The sequence below is a fragment of the Periophthalmus magnuspinnatus genome, chromosome 16 (genome assembly GCF_009829125.3).
Source record: "Periophthalmus magnuspinnatus isolate fPerMag1 chromosome 16, fPerMag1.2.pri, whole genome shotgun sequence".
Classification (NCBI taxonomy): domain Eukaryota; kingdom Metazoa; phylum Chordata; class Actinopteri; order Gobiiformes; family Gobiidae; genus Periophthalmus; species Periophthalmus magnuspinnatus.
Window position 1 is genome coordinate 25,102,202 of NC_047141.1, and position 19,557 is coordinate 25,121,758.

Consider the following 19,557-nt stretch of genomic DNA (forward strand, 5'->3'; position numbering starts at 1 on the left):
TATTATTATGATTATTTCACCAAAAGAGAGAAAATTGATCACTTGCCAAAGCAGTTATATATGAGTTCATAAATCACTTTAAAGGACGAAATCTCACCTGAAAATGTAATTAATATTCACAAGAGATGCACAATTATTCCTGAACGCCCTTGCTTGGGGGTCCTGTCCATGACGCCACGGAAAAAAGATGCGGTCGATTATGAAAACCCGCCCCCTGTCGTGACGTATGCGCTCACCTAGAATCTCATTGGTCCACTGCAGCTGCCCGTCACTAAGACCCGCCCTTCCCTGTACGGCGGTGAGGAAAGTGGTGCTTTAGACCTGCTTGGAGCGCGCTGCAGCGTGTATGTGCATGTCAGATTATGAAGAGGGCTACAGTGTAAGACTTCCTAAACTGTAATTTCTGAGTATCCTAGAAAAGCCCGTGCTGAGACTTCAACTGCATCACACCACCTGAATTCACATCATCAGCTGTCAAGGTGAGTGCGCTTTCCTCCTATTCCAGTCTACTTTTATTTTATTCATTGTTATGTGAATATAGAGAAAATGCAAATGAGTATGGGTTTGTTTCACTCCAATTTACAAAGCAGAACTTGCTGTTTTATCCTAATTGAAAAGTTTCACAGCTTGTAATTTAGTACCATGGAAACAATTTGAAGTAATAATGAACATTTTGAAGTAATTTTTTAACCTTACCTAACACAATTGTTTTAAAATGCGAACTGGATCATCTTGAATCCACTCAACAAACACCAGTGGATACTTACATCATGTCTCCATGGTAACTCTTGCTTTTTGCTTATCATAAGTAGTCTATTAGATAATTTAGCCTACATCCATCCAAACCTCTCCACGGTGGTACCTGCATTATGAGATGAGAGATGGGGTTGAGAGTTGTCATTGTCCTGCACACAGACTGAGAACTGAGTAATATTATGACCCATAGTATGAGTGGTTATCTCCTCTTATCCAGGCTGAGTGCTGGTAGGTGCGATGACAAAGAGCATATATTTTCATCCTGTCACTGTAAAGTCACGTGCATAGATTTAGTCAATATCCACTTTGACCGTGCATTAGACTAAGTGATGTTATGATTGTATTACTGGTCATTTGTAAAAGGAAGTTAAGTTATTATTGCAAGTTGAATCATCTGGAGCTGTGTAATTTATGTAATGTACTATTATTCACTATCAGGGCTACTTTGTGTGTTGTGTCAACTGTTCATAAGTGCAGGCTTTCAGTGGCTGAGTGGGTGGGGTTTGGTGAGAGAATTTGGAAATGAGAACTCATAAGCCCCATAGTGTTCACCTTCATGCCTCAAATACACTGCCAACTGTGTTAATAGTGAGATCAGAAATCCTGCTGTGGTTGTGGCAATAGTTGTAACAGCCTATTTTTTTTTCTAGTTCATGGTTCAATGCTGTTTATAAAGAACACCAAAATTCACATATCTAACCATATTATACAAAATAACATTATCTGCAGTGTAGCTTATATATATATGCCTGTCTATACGACACAGAATCAAATCAATTTTAACGGTTAAAAAAAATCAATGGCAAAATCAACAGTTCTGTCCTCGGTTCGTTACTGACCTTAATTTCCAAGCAAACCAATTGTGTATTTTTATTGAACTGCTCTTAGCCACTACACAAAACAAACTTGAACATAGATTGTAAAACTGAAGTAGTGAGGCAAGGTCATGTTTAGGAACTTTAGAGTTATAAAGTTAGTTTAGAAGTGGAGCTTGTTAAATTCAGGCGCTGTTTATTTAACACTGACACAGTCCAGATGATCAGAACATGTTTCTGTCCTTCTACATTCACTGACTTGGAGTAGTTGGAGTTATTCCCAACAGGAGTGCACAGAACGAGGCATGAACGGAATGTAGTGGCAGCGGATATAAAAAAAAAGCATCCTTGTCCATTCACAACAGTTCTCCATACAGGCAGCTGCACGGTAATTTTCATGCTTCGATGGGGTGTGCACAGGCCTGTTACGATAACACATTTTGAAGTGCGATATATTGCTGAAGTAAATATAGACGATGAACAATAAAACAGAATTATTCATAACAAAGTATTCTAAATGTCAGACATTTAAGTAATTAGTTTGTGTAATTTTAGTTCATAATTCAACGTTCTACTGTCCAAATTTATCATATTGCAGAAAGAAAAACTGAAAAATTCCCATTAGTACAAAGAAAAGGTACACATGATAAATATTGACATGAAAAAGTATTGATCCATGTTTCATATATTGAATGGTAAGTTGATGTAGTAATTATCATGACAGGCCTAGGTGTGTACTATACTGTGCACTATATCTGAATGATAGTGCTATAATCGGTCCAATTCCATGGTCTTGCTGAGTACTGCAGTGGAGGTCTGGTACTGCAGTTTTTCCAGGTCAACAATTTTCTGCTGTATTGGTACCATAAGAGTTCACAATGGACTGGATCATTCTGCTCCGACAGCAGAGTCAGTTCAGTGATGTAAGTGTATGCTGTGTATACAGGATGAATACAGATGCATTTCCATCACAATACAAGTATAGACTCGCTGTGAAATCAAGGCTTAACAATTAGTATTTTTGAATAGTGGAAAAAAACACAACTAAAAACACAAAACCATGAGGATAAAACAGGTTTAAGAAAGGCTAAACCAGGGATCATAAGCCAAGTTTTTGCAGAAACGTTTGTCATGGTATTAAAATTTCAAACTCGATTTTGATACTAAAGAATAAACTCCATTCTCTTTACCAATTTTGATACCCAAATGATCATTTTAAAAGCTTTTTTTAGATAACATTGTAATTTTCAACACAAAATAATAGTATTTGTTCTTTATACCATGTGGTCTTACACTGATTTTGATAAGAATCAAGATGAAACTGTTCATGAAAGGTCCAATTTTATCCAGTTATGTGATTTTTTTTCAGTATTGGCATTTACTTAAATGAGTGTCTATCTATTTCTTCATTAGTATCAGCTTTTTGATTCTTTTTACCCTATTTTGTTGTTATTTTGGTTCCAGACTGGATCATAATGCCTCTTCATTTTCTTCAGTGGCTATTGGCTTGTGTCTTGTGACAGTTGTTGCCAGTGTCTGTGCGGAAAGTGAGCAGAACAAATAATTCATAAGGTTTCATATGTAAATAGAAGTGTCACGCAACAGTGAAATTTTAGTGAGCTCCATCTGGCCTCACCTGGTTTGCTTAAAGAGCCCCGCCCAGTTAGACATAGACCTACTTTATATCAAAGACTAAATATACTATATAACAACAGTAGTGAACATTATTGAGTAAGGTATCGATGCGGTGCCAGTATACAGATTTGTATACAGATGACATTGCTTTGACTAAAATGTTCCACAATATAGCATTAAACTTTAACTCTATATTGCATGAATTCAATTAAATGTGTTTATAATTTATTGCTGAAACCGTTACCTTGTGTGGGCTTGACTCTCCACAGATATGACCTGTAACTTGGCCTGGTTGTGTCACCTACACGTCGCAAGGAGTTGATAAGTTTAATAATAACATGACAAAGCTTGCACACTTACTCCAAAGTTAGATCACTTTAATGCCCTTCTGGCAAAGTTCATGGAGATATGAAGCTAATGGCAGATTCTCCATCAGAACAAGTTACGTAGTGTCACTTAAAGGATGAGTAGTTGTACAGCTGTATAAAATATGAATGTCGATTTGTCCTAAAGAGCACTACACATTTGAGTTTTGGCAAATACTCCATCTCTTCCTGTAATGTCATTTTGATAGTAATTGCTCCTAATCAAAGTGGGTTGATGGTATCTCTGGCATCTCACAGCTCCGGGCATTAGTGCGATTTTATCTGTAATTAAAGCTGTGTCACTGTGCCAGACGTCCCAGCAAAAGATAAGGACCCAGATAGCTGCAATGTCAAGACAAAAAACACCAAACCAAAGCCCAATTTTTTCAATTTCTTGGCTTTAATAATTTAACTATATGGATATACTCAACTGCTAAAATAATTAAGGTCAACTATTATTCAGATCATACTTTCAGTTTGTCCAGTTATTACAGCTTTGTTCATTTGCATATTAAGCCATTTTGCTGGCAACATAATTGCTCTTGTTCATCATAATCAATGGACTAATTGTGTTTGATAAGAAATTAGATATCCAAATGCTTTCATTTATGTAGCAAGGAGGCTTACAATGATTAGCAAAGCTGAGATTTAAAAAAAACATTTTTTGTAGTCCTGTTGAACTCATTATCATATAATTACAAGTCAAACGGAGATCGTTTGCTGGTACATTGTCAGTCTCTGCTAATGTTTTTGCCAAGGACAGACTGTTAAATTTCAATTTCTCTGGATAAAACTGATTTACACAGTTGATTTGGAAATATAGTGTGTCATAGGTTACAACATTTCTTGAGTTCATGAGAATTTAGAGTTTTAAAAATTTCCTGCTAACAGTAATTAGATCGTATGTATTTACACAGTCCATCAGAAATGTTCTAAAACATGCCTTTAAATCTGAGGTTGCCAAACTTTTTCAAAACATTTTTCCAAAATGAGCGCGCCTCAGTGGATCGAAGGCCAAACCTATTAATGTTTTTCATCTAAAATGCTTGTCTGCTAAGATATTTATGGCACAATTGTCTTCAATGATTGGACTTTTTAGGGGTTATATGAGCTTCACCTCCTGGCAGTCTTTTCAGTGAAAATTGATTTGATAGATACTACACGGCCCCCTTTCACAGCCAACTTAGACTCTCTGAGGGCCAAATTTGACAAGCCCCACTTTGGGCACCGTTTCTTTGACTCTTGTGATTGAGGTTCAAGTATCCTCCAAAAGTGAATGGACCGTAAAATCAGACACTTGTGCAGAAATAACAGCACAAGTGCCTGTTTAGACGTTTTCTTCTAGTTGAATAAATTAACTTTCTTTCATTTTATTCAACTCTTTGCAGTTTTGACAGGTTTTCTATTACTCAATATTCTACTTCTAATTATAAAGACAAACATATATTGATGATACACTGGCCACCACTAGTTTTCACCACTAGTTGACAGAAAAAACATAATAACTAAAACATAATAACACAGTTCAGAATGGCTGGGAGCAGAAGTGGGCAACATATTGAATTCAGTAATACTGTGCATGTTATGTTGAAGATATGCAAAATTTAAATGTTGTTTATACTGTTTATTGTTACTGTTTATTTAACAAACTTAGGTGATAATATTCCTGCACTTTTAGGAGTGTATTACTTTCACTCTCACATTAGTCTGATAATCTCAACTAATAAAAGACACATTTTAACATATTTCTGTTGGATTGCCTTTTCATCATTGAATACTCATTGCTGTTAATATCGCCCACCTCTAGTTTGGAGTTTAACAGTAGGTTTGTTTGAGTCATTTTTCAGTTTTGAGTTGGCCTTTTGTAAGATGCTATTTGAGTCTGTTAGTGATAATGACAAAACAAGCCCACATCAGTCATGTCCTTGGCAGACCTTTACCTTTTCTCTTCTATATAAAGTCTGTTCTCTATGAAGTGGGCAAATGGGATGTCTGTATTTCACACAATTTGAGACTGTTGTTGAAAGGGTCATAGAAAAGTAGGTTTATAAAAAAAACTGACTGTTTAAAAATACACCAGCGACAAAATCTGTCTAAGTTTAGATTGTGTTAAAGGTACGCTATGTCATTTTTCTGGTGGGAGGTCTGCTGCCTGTTTATCTCCATGAAGTTGTCATGAAGATCTTTAATGTTTCATGCGTATGACATTAAACGTATTTATTTTGCATTCGTCAACTACATGCTTTCATATTACTTTAAAAAAAACATTCTTACTGGGAGCAACGGCGCCTCTAGCAGGTGGGGACCCTCGCCAGAAAAAGTGCACCTTTAAATGACACAAAATTTAATAACAAGGCAATATACATTTACTTTTAGAGTTTTGCTTATTCAGTGATGCTGTTTTGTCCTGTATCTTAAAAGATTATCTGAGTTGAATGCCAGGTCATGGTGGTATAGCTCTACTGATTCTACTTACTCTACTCACACATCTGCAAATCTGTCAACACTTTTAAGTCGTTCCATTCATCAGTTTGTCACAATAAACAATAGATGGTGTCTGATCTAAATATATGCAGTGATAGCTTGTGGCTGTGCAGATGTCCTTAGCTTTCAGTTTGATTTGAGAACATTTTTAGACCGTTTTGTGATGCAGCCAGATGAGTGGCAGTAGAAGTGACCCGTGGCTCATCATCTCTGAATGAATACACAGCCTTTATGCAGAGCTTATATCATCAGAACAGGAGTGCAATAGTTAAATTACAAGTTCGATTGGCCTCTCCACAAGAACTCAAGAACTGCAAAACATTCAAGCAGTTGTGTTGAGCATAAGGATCTCTTAACATTGTAATACTCAATGCAGTTGTCAAAAGTCATGTATAGTCTCGATTCAGTGGTCAAAACACTGGTTATATACAGTATAGACTGGACCAAGACAGATGGGTCAACACTAAACACAAAAAGGAAAAAAAAAACTAAACCAGGACAAATTTAACCCAAACCCGGATTAAACAAGTAAACTTAACTAAAGTTCTAAATCATAGGACTAGTAAAGCTATTTCTTAACCAGCTCTAAACCAGTGCTCAACCAGGTCTAAACTATAGGACCAAACCAAGAACCAAGGACTAGTCTCATCATTTCAAATTTGATTTTGATAGCAAGAAAATGTCTTGATCGATACTGATGTGATTACCAAATTAATGATATTTTTAATTACAGAAATTTGGTTTTGTTGCAGTTTCTTCTTCTTCTTTTACTGGTTCTGATATAGATGAAGAGTTCAAAGGTCTATATCTGGCTTATACTGATTGCAGTATTATTGCAGTATTGATAGTTGTTCAAATGAGTATCTATTTTAACTATGAATGAACCTAGGAATAGCTTTGGTTGTTGTAGTGTTACTGGAATTATGATATTGCATTTCACAAAAAACAAATAACTGAGATAAATTATGAAACCCAAACATCCGGTCCATCAGCCTTTTTCCTCTCTTATTTATAAAAAGATCCCAGGCTTCCGAACATACTAATGGTTTTCTATTGAATTATGAGTCTACCATCAGTCCAAGAGTAAATAAAACAAAGAAGGGGAGACGTGAGTGGGTGAAGAGACGATGGGAGAGAGGGAGGAGCGTGCGGTTTGTGGGAGAGCAAAGGATGTGGTTGATTAACAGGATGCTTTGTGCAGTTTCAGAGTGACTGCTACTCTGCTGGTCATATATCAAGACAAAATGAATTAAATGGTTTTGAATGCAGTGTTAAGATGTTGAGCGGTATTTCATCAACAAAACTACATAATTTTGTTTAGATGAATTCAACTTATGTTTTGTCTTTGTTGTTCCAAGTTTTGACAAACTCAAACTCTCAAACTAAGCAATTGAATGCTTATTTCTTACTCTGTGAACTCTTTGTGCCATGGATCCAAGCAAGGACAATGTGACGATATTATCTGACATTTTGCAAAAGATTTATTGTTCAATGTAGGCTTGTCAAAAATTCAATACCAGTCACAGATTGATACTAAAACGAGTATCAGAACCAAATGCTAGGCTTGTCTTGATAACACATTTCAAAACACAATATATTGCTACAGATATATGCTGCGATAAACAATATTATGAAACTACTTTAGACCACTGATACAAAACAATAATTCAAGATAATCCTAGTAAACCACTTTTAAATAGACAGTGTCATTCAAAAGGCCTGAGCTGCAAAAAATAAACAGCAGAATGAACTGATAATTAGCCATAGAATAATAATAATAATAATAATAATACATTTTATTTGTTAGGCGCCTTTCAAGGCTCTCAAGGTCGCCGTACATACATACATATACAATACAAATAGAACAATGTAAAATGATTAAAAATACATTTAAAAACAAATATAGATTAAAAGACAGAGCAGTTATGGTCAGAGTGGTCAGGGTGAGAAGACACTTATTCAACTTTCTACAGCTCAAATCATATCATATTACCCAAATGTCTCCACTTTAGCAAAGAAATTGTACACATGATAAATATTGAGCCCCAAAATATATTGTTCCGTCTCTCATATATTGAACATTAAGTCGATATTGTACTTATCGTGACTGATCTACCAGACACCCATTTAGACAAACATGGATACTGAAGAAGATCACATAAGTAGGACAAAAATAGCCAGTTTTAGGGTAGTACCACATGATAATTTTAAATATAGTACATATATTGTCAGTGAGTTTTGTTATAATCATGTTGCTATCAAACTTTTTGTTTAGTATTTAAATGGAGGTGGACATTTTTTGTATCGTTGCAACCTCACTCATGAGTAATGTAAATTGTAAAGAAATGTGTAATATAATTTCACCCCTAGGTTAAAAGCACTCATTGAGATGGTTGCAGAAAAAGTTATTTGCTGAAAAAATATAAACTGCAAATCTGTTTACATCTTGCTGCCAAAATAATTTGTAGTGACAAGATTTCTAGCTATCCTTTTTGTTTTTCAGGCTAAAAAAATGAAATACAACCAATCAAAAAGGTGGCTTCCCTTGGCTGAGACAACCTCACCACTGCATGTTAAACCAGACCATCTGTGGCTGCAGTAAGGAGCCCTGACCACACACTGATAAAGACGTGGGCTGGCAAACATTGTGCTCCAACTAATGAAATATACATCAGATTGGGAAGAAGCCAACTGTCTCTGAGAATAGTGGCAGTCCTCAGGCTGCTGTGCTCATTTGTGCTTTGTAATTTTCCCCAAACTGAATAAACGTAGGTGGCAGACGGCAGTGGTAGACCTACTGAGCAAAGGGTATTTTTAAATTTAGATATGATGATTTGATTGGTGTCGTCCATGTTTGTTTTATCTCAATCAAAAGTACAGTTTACATGCTGCTCACTGATTGATTGCAATTTGGACTTTTACCTAAGTGACATTTAGGTTGGAATTTATTCAATGCAATCAAAACTTTATAAATGTGCAGTGTTGCTCAGAATATAATAAATACAACAAATAGAATTGAAAAACTGAAAGTGATATCTAAAACATGTCCATTAAGCTAACAGAGCACTGACCTCTCACAAGACAGTGTCTCTCCCTCTCAAAATTATATAACTGGAACATAGTTTTACATTTACCATGCTTAATAATCAATAATAGGTCTAATATTTTCTAACAGACCCCCTTTACCTGAAATACTGCATTTGTCCATTATTTATTCCTCACAATCTGGCTTTAAAAACAACATAACAAACAACAAATCCCTTACGTTCTGGATGCACATAGGCCTGTCAGGACAAATACTATATCAGCTTATCATTAAATATATGAAAGCTGGAACAATATATTTTGGGGCTCAATAGTTTTGTGTGTACATTTTCTTTGTAAAAATTGGGATATTTGGGGTATTTTTATTGCAATACAATTAGATTTGAGCTGTAAAAGGTTGAATAAGTATAATAATAACTTCTATGGCTACTTATTGACCAGTAGTAGTACATTATTTGTTGCAGCTCAGGCCTCTTAATGATACTGTCTATTACTGGGATTATCTTGCATTATTGTTATTATGTCAATGGCATAAAATTGTTTCATATTTATCACGATATATCTTTCAAAACACCATGCTTCAAAATGTGTTATCATGACAGGACTAAATGTACATTATAAATTGCTTTCACATTGTTCTCTTCCAGGTAATATTTAATCCACTCTGCCATTATTGAGATCAAATTGACCTAGTGATACATCGCCGGTGCACCAACGTAATACAATTTTGAGATGTTATTAAAGTTTTAGCAGCTGTAAATGGCTCTTTTGGTGAAGATGCCCCTGGCAACTGCTCCAAATGACCCATCAAACAAGCTGATGTATGTGTGTTGAAGACTAAACACTTTACCCTTAGGAGCGAGAGGAAGCTTTAGGCATAGTAACATGTTTATTCAGATGGATAAGCACTGCTCTGCCTCTGGAGAATTCAATTGGGAGAAATATAAAAAGACTTTAGTCAGTCCTCTAAGAATAATGTTCAGATTGTAGGTGGTTCTTTGGAAAGTAGAGACCACAATTCTTTGTCAGAGGTTTATTGTTTTCCTGCCTTTACAATATTTTGCCCCTCCATCCAATTCAATCAATATGTTAGTTTTCCAATTTTGCTTATGCCTGTCAAAGAAAAACTTCAGATTCAGTTTAAGCGGAAAACCTTTTTTTTTTTTTTTTTTTTTTTGATCAAATGCAATACGCCTCAATGCCATTTTCATATCGTTTATCCATAAGAGGATGGCGAGGTCATAGACATTTTAATACGAAGCTGGAATACAACCGTTCATTCATTCCAGGACAGGTGATCTTTATTTCACACATAAACAACTTTTCTAGCACCGTGGGTATCTAAAAATCACCACTTTCGCAAACTCATCCTTTCTTCCATAACCCCACAGCAGCCTTCTTAACGATTGGGTCTGGCAGATTTTGCGATGAGACAAAATACTCTGAGTCAGTTCCCACAGTTCATTGGAATTTCTGCAAATCACCAGCTGCCTCTGACTGCACGTCATTTTTGAAAACAGTATTTTTCTTCTATCGTTTAATGGACTTTGAAGAAAAGCACTTTGGTGAGTCATGTAATGAAGCTGAGATTATGTTAGCCCTTTTTTTAATTAGTTAGTGAAACATACTGTAAAGGTCATCATAGAAATGTCTCCAGAAGACTTCTTTATTTGAGTAAAATACAAAATTGTTCAGTGTTAGCAAAAAAAAAATTGAAGCACATGAAACAAACATTGACATTTAGTTGGGATTTAGTGTGGGAGGATGTTGAAGTTACTGCCCAAAAAATGCTGAATATTAAATAGCACCAGTGGATTCAAAGGAACAAAGACACAGTAAAAATGCACAATTTTGCACCAAAATGCCCTGTATCTGCTGATTATTATTACATAAGGAGCTGTGTAAATACTCCAATTACTTTTAATTTGCTTCAGTCACTTTTTCAATAAGGTGTACTTATGTTAGTACTAGCCACAGCTGCCCTGTACTGACTCAAGCACGACTGCCAATCTGTGCCATTGGTCCCTCTAACTATCACCGTTCACTCTTTCAAACAGATTCTAACACTGGGCAAGCACTGTAATCACTGATCTATAGCAGGTTTAATCTAGGGATAGTATATTACTATTGGCGATATCGGAGGATTTCCCCAGATATTGAAAATTTAGCCAGTGTTTGTCATTAATATTTATTCTGAACTGCTCAGTCTCTGTGTGCCCAGAGTCCCAGTTCCCAGTTTGCCCTCAGTGCATCGTATTTGTCTTTTTGAGCAGACTAAATAAAAATATGAATTTGTATCCCAGAAAAATAAGCTTTATTTTTACAAAAATAAAAGAAGTGGGTTTTTTTTGTAGACTTCACTATAACTATACATACATTTGGTTTGCACTATAGATTTTAAAAGCTTAATATCAGTATTGGCAAATATCATCAGCTACAACAGAAAAAGAAATATATTGGTATGAGATCAAAAAAATCTATATGGGCCCATCCCTGCTTTAATCCAAGTATTTTCATATTTTTTATCTTGTACCAATTTTGCTTTATGTGAACTAAAACTTCATTTCTATGTGAAATGCCATCTTGCGGCATAACCCACAAGATAGCCTAATACATTCATTTTTTGAGTTAGAATCAATTGTTTTATCTTCACAAAGGTAAAATTACATGTACAACAAAACCAATAAGGACAAATAAGTAAAAATGAAAAAGAAAGCAATATATTTCATCCTCAACACATGACTCAGCCTTTTCCAGCTAATTAGCTCACATAAAAACTACAGTCAACTAACATCAGTGAAAACAGACTCTCTTTCATCATGTTAAATATTACATTGCATCTTCAAGTACAGTTCTTATTTCACAGTTGACCTGGTAAATAATTCAGGAGTTACATTCAAACCGTTGTTATTATCATCATGTAGTTGTTGTCATTACTTGACCCAGATCATGTTTCCTGTTTCATTATGTGTCCGTCCATCCGCACAGATGCAACGGGGCAACTTTCCGTTTCGTAAAGGCTGCTCTTTGTGTTAAAGTGAGTCCAGTACTTTTGTCCAGGAGCCTGTCACAAATACAGTGAACCCCATGGAATCATAGGAAAACACTTACTATGCAGTACACATAGTGCAATGGGTTTGATTATGGCAGTGTAGTTTATATGACCAACTGTATAATATTACTGACATAGTTTTATTTTTACTGTTGTTTTTAGGTGCACTGTGTGACCTGCTTGTCTCCATGGAGATGTTATTGCTTTGCCAGAATGTTTCATAGTATGTGTAACATTTAACTTTCCTTTAACTATCTTACACTTAATCAATTACAGGTGTTTTATTGCTTCAAAATACCTGAGAGATACGCATTCTTATTCTGAGCAGGGTTGCCTTTCCAACGATTACACTTGCTTGTATCCACGCAGATATATATATGTTTAATGCTATACTGTGGAATATTCAAGGCAAAGCAATGACATCTCCAGGGATACAAGCAAGTGGTGTACCGTCCACACTGAAATGTTAGAGCAAATATTTTGGCCCTGAGATTGCAAATGTGAAAAGGTGGATAAAATGGGGAGTGAAAAACAACTTGCTTGCCCGGCAAATCTAAAATGATATCGCTGTGTATTATTTATACAAAGGGATATCAGATTGGTCCCCAAGTCCTCCACCGCATCTCAAGCCAGAACCAAACATAATTATAATCAGATTTGTTTGTTTTTTCAGTGACGCATGTGAAACAAAGGACACTTATCAATTACAAATAAAATCTAATTCCATCTCACCTCAGATTAACAATTTAGTGCTTCACTCATTGATTCTACAGAAATCCGTATTGCTTTTCAGGCCCTTGTGATATTTTCCCCTGTATTTTTTCTTCCTAAGCAGCCACGGACTAACGGACCATGAGTGACCCTGATTGGCTAATCCATCTGTCAATCAATCAATCATGCCCATCTGAAAACGGGGAGATTAATTAGTGACGAGACTCACATCTTTGTAAAGTATTGATGAAGTGTGAATTCTGGAACCTAAGAAAAATTTTTTTCTGTGAAATTCAATTATGTTAATATTCTATGTCTGTATAAAGGTTATCCAAATATCACCAACCTAACCTTTTGTCCTTTAACAATATCATAACGCAAGCGTAAGTAACAGAAGAGTGTAATGATAAAGAGTTTTGATCCAGTCACTTGTAATGTTACACATCTCTTCAGTTCAGAGGGTACAGGGTAATTACCATGGTGACGTTTGATATGGCTGTCATCCCGGTGAAAGCCCAGGAAATAGACCACAGTGGTGACATGAAAGGATGACATTGTGCGGCAGAGGTGAATGAATAAAACATAGAAAATGTTGCATAAATCTTGAAAAAGGCGGAGAAAGACGTCACAGTTTGGGACAGAGAAGACTGGAGGTTTCAGATGATCATTCTATTGTTCAATCTCTAACATGAGACGCTGTGGCCATTACACCGAAAGCGGAGGTCAGTAGAGGTAATGTGATTAACCTTGTGCAGTAGTAGTAAATGAATGCAGCTGGAGAGTCAGGGAACATGGCTCACACCGGCTCTTGTGAAAAATGAATGAGAACTAACGTGGCTTGTGAAGCACGGGTAAATTGATGATTGGCTTCCTGTGACGTTAATGTGATGTAAGAAGTCCTTGTTCTACTTACTAGTCCACTCCACGCAGGTCAATAAGGTCAGTGTGCCAGTAATAATAAGTCCACGTTTTGTTGTTTTATACTATGGCTGGAAGATTAACCAACATTGAAACAGCAATTTTGATTGTTGCTGTTGCAAATTGCAATGGCTGCAGTTCTTTTCAGAATAAGAATAAGTAATAAGTCACATTATCGCCCTCTGCTAACATTTAACTACTACTATAATTGACATTTTAAGATGGTTTATTCATGGGGTTCAGCCTCCAGTCATTCAAAAGATATAATTTTTTGTTGACTTGTAGCAACAGTCCTAACTTTTCATCGTTCTGAAACCCATGCGGTTCACTGTCACTGCCAACAGTTTGTGTGTGCCCGCGTAGTGTCTTCGACAGTTTACTTTGTTCTTGTATGTGACACTTTTATGACTTGCGAGTCTTAATTGCTTGATGTATTTTCTGTATTTCAAAGAGACACGTTCAAATCATAGTCAAGGAAGAATCTGTTTCGATCAATGTAATTAGCATGAGTGTACAGAAATGGATTCTCACTGTTACTTACACGAGCTGCTGTCAGTCTGTTGGGATGCATTAGTGGATTCACTTGAATGTGCTGACGTGTGGCTCCGTACATAAGGTTGATTAGTCCATGTGAAATGTGGCAGTCGCCTGAAGTCTGTTATATCCTAAAGAGGTCCAACTATTTTCACACTCAGACGAAGTGATAATGTGTGTTTGGCTGATGATCTCACATTTTTCATCTATATATGGCTGTAAATTAGAAGTATTGGTGAAAAGTGCCTCCATAGAGGCAGGGCAAGGCATTGTAGAGCACAATTTGTACACAAAGTAATACAAAGTGCTTTACAGAATAAGAAGGACTAAAATCACACAAATCAAAGCATAAATAATAACAAATATTTATCATAAAATTAACATTAAAGCAGAAGAGTGCATAATAAAAACCTTAGAGGGCGAATGCAGAGTCATACTGACAGGACATGAACAGAACAAAGGTATATTATGAACTGACCAGTTGTAAGTGAGAAAAAGAGAGCCCAGAAAATTAAATTATAGATTATACAAACTCAAAATAAACTGAATTATTTCTGTGTAAAATATCTGAAATATACAAATGTCTTTTCAAGATGTCAGAGGTATTAAAGTTGAGAATTTACAGTTGGTTGTTATGGCTGCACCCAAAAAAATAAACTTCTTCTCGTTGGGTTGCATTGACAAAAATCTTTTTATTTCGCAAATATCTTTTATTTAGTTAATTCCCCAAATCAGCAGTCAGAAGACATTGTGGCAATCCACCAGTAATTGAGCAATTGTTTAAAATGGACAGGACAGCGGACAAAAGGACATTACCCACAAGACTGCAGAAATATCAATTTGCAACTTATTTGGAAAATTACAAGTTAATTTGTAATTTAAACAGATCTTTAAACAGATCTCAGTATATGTTAGCATTTCCAAATAGATGAATACCAAAAACCCAAGAGAGCATTTTGCGATCTCTAGTATTTGTGTTGGATACAGTGTTCGTGTCAACCTCAGGGTCATTACATTAATAACAAACATACTTCATGTTTTTATTTGTATTTTTCAGTCTCAACTTTTTTGTATTAAATTCGCTCCTGCCTCTGCTTCTGTAAGGCCACAATGAATCTGCAGTTTGTAAATGTCACCAGGAATGTTTCTCCTCCAGAAATTAAAATACTACAAGTGAGCCTCTGCTACTGTCCAAATTTTGTCCCAGCAGCAGATTGGAGAACACTGTCTTCCCGTTTCTGCTGTTCTCAATTATCTGCAATTTCTAAAACAAACCAAATGGGACAAATTTTAATTGTAAAAAGTTTTTTGATTAAAATAATTTCAGACAGTAAAATGGATGAATGTATGTAAAATAGTTATGCAGGTTGCAATTGCATATAGAATTTTAAAGATGCATAGTGTCGCATTTCAGGTGGAGGGTCCATCATCTGCCTGTCTCCATGGAGATATTTCTTTACCTGGAATGTTCCACATATGACATGATTTGATTTATTTATGTTGCATTTAGTAAATTGCAAGTGCTGTTATTACTACAAATGACCTTATGACCAGCATACATTCTTGCTGTGAGCAGGCTTAACTCTCCACAGATCTGACATGTAAAGTGGCCTAGTGGTGACTTCCTTGTTTCCATTAGTATATACTAGTTTATTGCCACACTGTGGAACTTTACTAGACAAGCAATAACAGTAAGAAGCAATTTCCATGGAGGCAAGCAGGTTCCCGACCCTCCACCAGGAAAGTTACAGTGCACTTTTTACCTGTGCTGTGGGTATTTATGCTTATGTGGCAGTCCATCACTCTCTAAACGATAAAAGTGAATTATTTAAAAGTGGTTTATGTTGTTATGTCTTCATTCCTGTCTGTCAATTTCTTGGATTTTGTCTGTGCAGCTTTTCTTGTTCGATGCCATATTTCTGAAACTTGATGACGGAAAACTACTAAATGCTTTTCATGAGCTAATGCATTTTTCAGTGAGAGGAGCTAAAAGCCTTTTAGAGGGGTTCCCTATTAAACACATCTCTCCTCTCCTCCCATGTATTTTACCCTTGTGTTCTCCTTCGCTCTCCCCCTTTCTCCCCTTCAAGCTTCTCCCCTTCTCTCTTTTCCCTCACTCATCCCCTCTTCTCTCCCTCTTTCCTCTCTGCTTTCCTCCTCTCGCTCCCTCACTACACCATCCTCTCTCCCTCTCCTTGCAACTTACTCTGTACAACCCCCCCTCTCCGTCTTCTCCTTTTACCTCCTCTCTTCATGTCTCCTTCCTGCACTCTTCTCTCACTCTGGTCCCTCTTTTCTCCCTCTCCTCTCCCTCTTCTCTCCCTCTCCCCTTCTCCTGGCACCGTACGCCTGTCCTATCATCTCCTCATCTCTCCTTTTCTCTCCCCCTCTTCTCTCCCTCTCCCTCTTCTGTCTCCTCCTTCTGCTTTCCCTCTCCCCCATCCTGACCGCTGACTCCCTCTCTCTCCCCTCCTTCCCCTCTCCTCTTGACCCCATATACCTCTCTATTCTCCTATCCTCTCCTCATCGCTTCTTCCCTCTTCCCCTCTTCTCCCCTCTCCTGACCCTTTATACCCCTCTGTCCCCCTCCCTCTCCTCCTCTCCCCTTTTGACCCTGTCTCCCTCTATCTTCTCTCTCTGCAGTAGGATGGCCCGGGCTTTCCAGTGCTAGTGGTTGCTGTGATGGGTTCTGAGGATCACACTTCCAACATGTCGCAGAAGATCTCGTCTCTGTCTCGTAGCAACAGCAGCTCCTCCTCCAAACATGACAGCAGACAGGTAACTCACACCCAACAAATACTGACGTCAAGAGCCCAGCCAGCCACTGTGGGAATATCCTACCTCGAGTATTAAATATTGATCATTTTTGCAACAAAATACACACTAATAATAAAGTTTGCAATGTTTCTCATTAACGGAAGAGACTACAGTGCCCCACAGTGCAATTTTGTGTTATCGTAAATATATAGAAGTAATGTAAATCAATCTCAAATCAATATATCTCATATTTACTCCCAAAATTGTTGCCTTTGCCACCATAATACTGCTTTCATTTTCCTACACAAAGTTAACCACCCATTGCCCAAAGTATTTGTTATGAATATTGAATATGAATATTGGTTGATACCTATAGCAAATTACTATCGACTATATAGCATTACACAGAAACTCACATTATTGTCTAAACTGAATTGAATAAATAAAAGTCCTCCTGTTTCAAGGTGATGTGGATTCTGAGTCACCCATACTGCACTCAACAAGCTATAACAGTAGATTGCAATTTATATATTCTAATAGTAGTTTAGTATCTAACCATAACCAGCTCAGTCACAACATGTTTCAAGTGTTCTCTCTGTGCCAGTCCCTAAACCAAATACATGAAGAGAATCATTTTCCTGAAGATATAAAATCAATGTCAAATGCACCAGCTCTATCACTATGTCACTGTAATTATGAGGCAGATGTGACTGTTATGATACCAGAGGGAAAAAGCCAAAAGTAGATACGAAACAAGCACTTCATATGAAGCTGTTTACTTTCCTGTCCAAAGCACTTGCCTCCAGCTCCTTCTGTGTCTATTGAGACTGACTGACAGTGCTTATCCCTGTCACATGACTGCAAAGGACCAATGAGGCGCAGAGAACACTGACAGCCACTGTTGGTAGTTATTCCATTTTAAAATGTTAATTATTGGGCACTTCATGAGTCACATTCACAAGCTCTCATTGGCTTAATAATAAACTGGAAGTTAATGACATTGAGTACACTTAAGTCCATGTTTTAACAGCGCTGATAACGATACTACATCCCCCATTTAATCTCTGAGTATCTTGACCTTGAAGAACAGCTCCTAGGCTACGTCTGGCTATGACTCACTGCACAACTCATTGAGCGTTCATGGGCTGTCCAGAAGCCACGCCCCTTTACGCACCCCTGCAGGAGAGGGGCTTTTATTTAAACTCACTTAGACATTAAGAGGGATCACTGAAATAATTAAAACCAGATTAAGAACACACAAGGAAGGGTCACTCTGAGCACTGCCACAATAAGGAACTGGGTCATTGTCACAAAGCAGCAGGAAATAGAAAAGCAAGGTTAACAAAACAAAACTTTAAATAGCTTTTATGATATAGGATAAAATATACAAAGTGTCTCAAATAATATTAATAATAATGTTACCACAAGGATTTGACAGTTGCCAGTCAATGTGAATAATAACTGTCAGCAAGTATGCGTCCTTGGGCAAACAATAAAGGAAACGAGATTTTTAAGACTTGAGAAGCCTTGGAATACTAAATCTTTTAAAGCTGCACTATGTAACTTTTCTGGTAGGGGCTCTTCCAATCTTATTGTTTAATTTCTTATCTAAGTAAAATATTATAACATCTCCATGGTGACAACCAGATTGTGATCCCTCTACTAGTAAAGTAACATAGTGCACATTAACAAAAGGTCACAAAGTACAGGTTATTACAATAATAACTTAAACATTCTCTTCACCTTCTGTATGAAATCCAATGTGCAAACTTCTCCATGTCCCCTAATGTGTCTGTGATCCTCGGCTTTCCAGGAACTTTCACTGCAGGAGCTCTCACTCTGTGGATTAGTCTGTGATGAAATATCATCTTAATCTCTGTATTTTGTAGGGATTTGCTTCAGAACATGTTGAATTGTAAGCAGGAAATTATTATGATAAAAAGTGAGATTAGGCAGGTAAGCTGTTCTGTAAATGGAACATAACATAAATGACTTCAAAAACAGAGCTCTTCAACTGAATAAATACAGCAGCAAATCCTTGTCATTTATAGCACATTGTTTTATAAACATTTGCATACATAATAATAAATAAACAATAAATGACTCTGTGTATCTGTTCAGTACCTCACCTCACAGAGAGTTGTTCTCACAGGACAGCTGGGAGATCGTGGAGGGTCTGAGAGGAGGCTACAGTAACATCCAGGAGCCCCAAAAACAGGAGGGCTACCTGCACAAGAGAAGGAAGTGGCCCATGAAAGGATGGCACAAGGTATTTGTGTTAGCATTTATTGTAATTATTTTTTTTTTTTTTAGATTTTTTTTTTCTCCAAAACCTATCTCTCAAATAGGATTATTTTAGAGCTACAGCATATTAAACTATACCAGGTTGTGTTATCAGTGGACACTTGTAACATAAGCAGCCATAAATTTTGATATTATTAATTGTAAGAATAATGCCTATGCACCAAGGTGAGGAGTGTGGCCA

The 19,557-nt window shown here is 36.7% G+C and overlaps 1 protein-coding gene across 5 annotated transcripts in view; it reads left to right on the forward strand.

The window, feature by feature from the left end:
• The first annotated feature begins 325 nt into the window (after positions 1-325).
• The window catches only part of osbpl3b (oxysterol binding protein-like 3b), a 35,029-nt gene continuing 15,797 nt past the window's right edge, over positions 326-19,557 (forward strand). For 3 of the 5 annotated variants that reach the window (XM_033981590.2, XM_033981591.2, XM_055227838.1), the window contains exons 1-3: positions 326-479; positions 16,959-17,093; positions 19,225-19,341. In XM_033981590.2, coding sequence (XP_033837481.1) covers positions 16,998-17,093; positions 19,225-19,341 — 213 coding nt within the window. In that variant the 5' untranslated portion in view covers positions 326-479; positions 16,959-16,997. Of the gene's footprint in view, positions 480-16,958; positions 17,094-19,224; positions 19,342-19,557 lie in introns of those variants that run through there. The other 2 variants (XM_055227837.1, XM_055227839.1) reach the window with 2 other exon arrangements.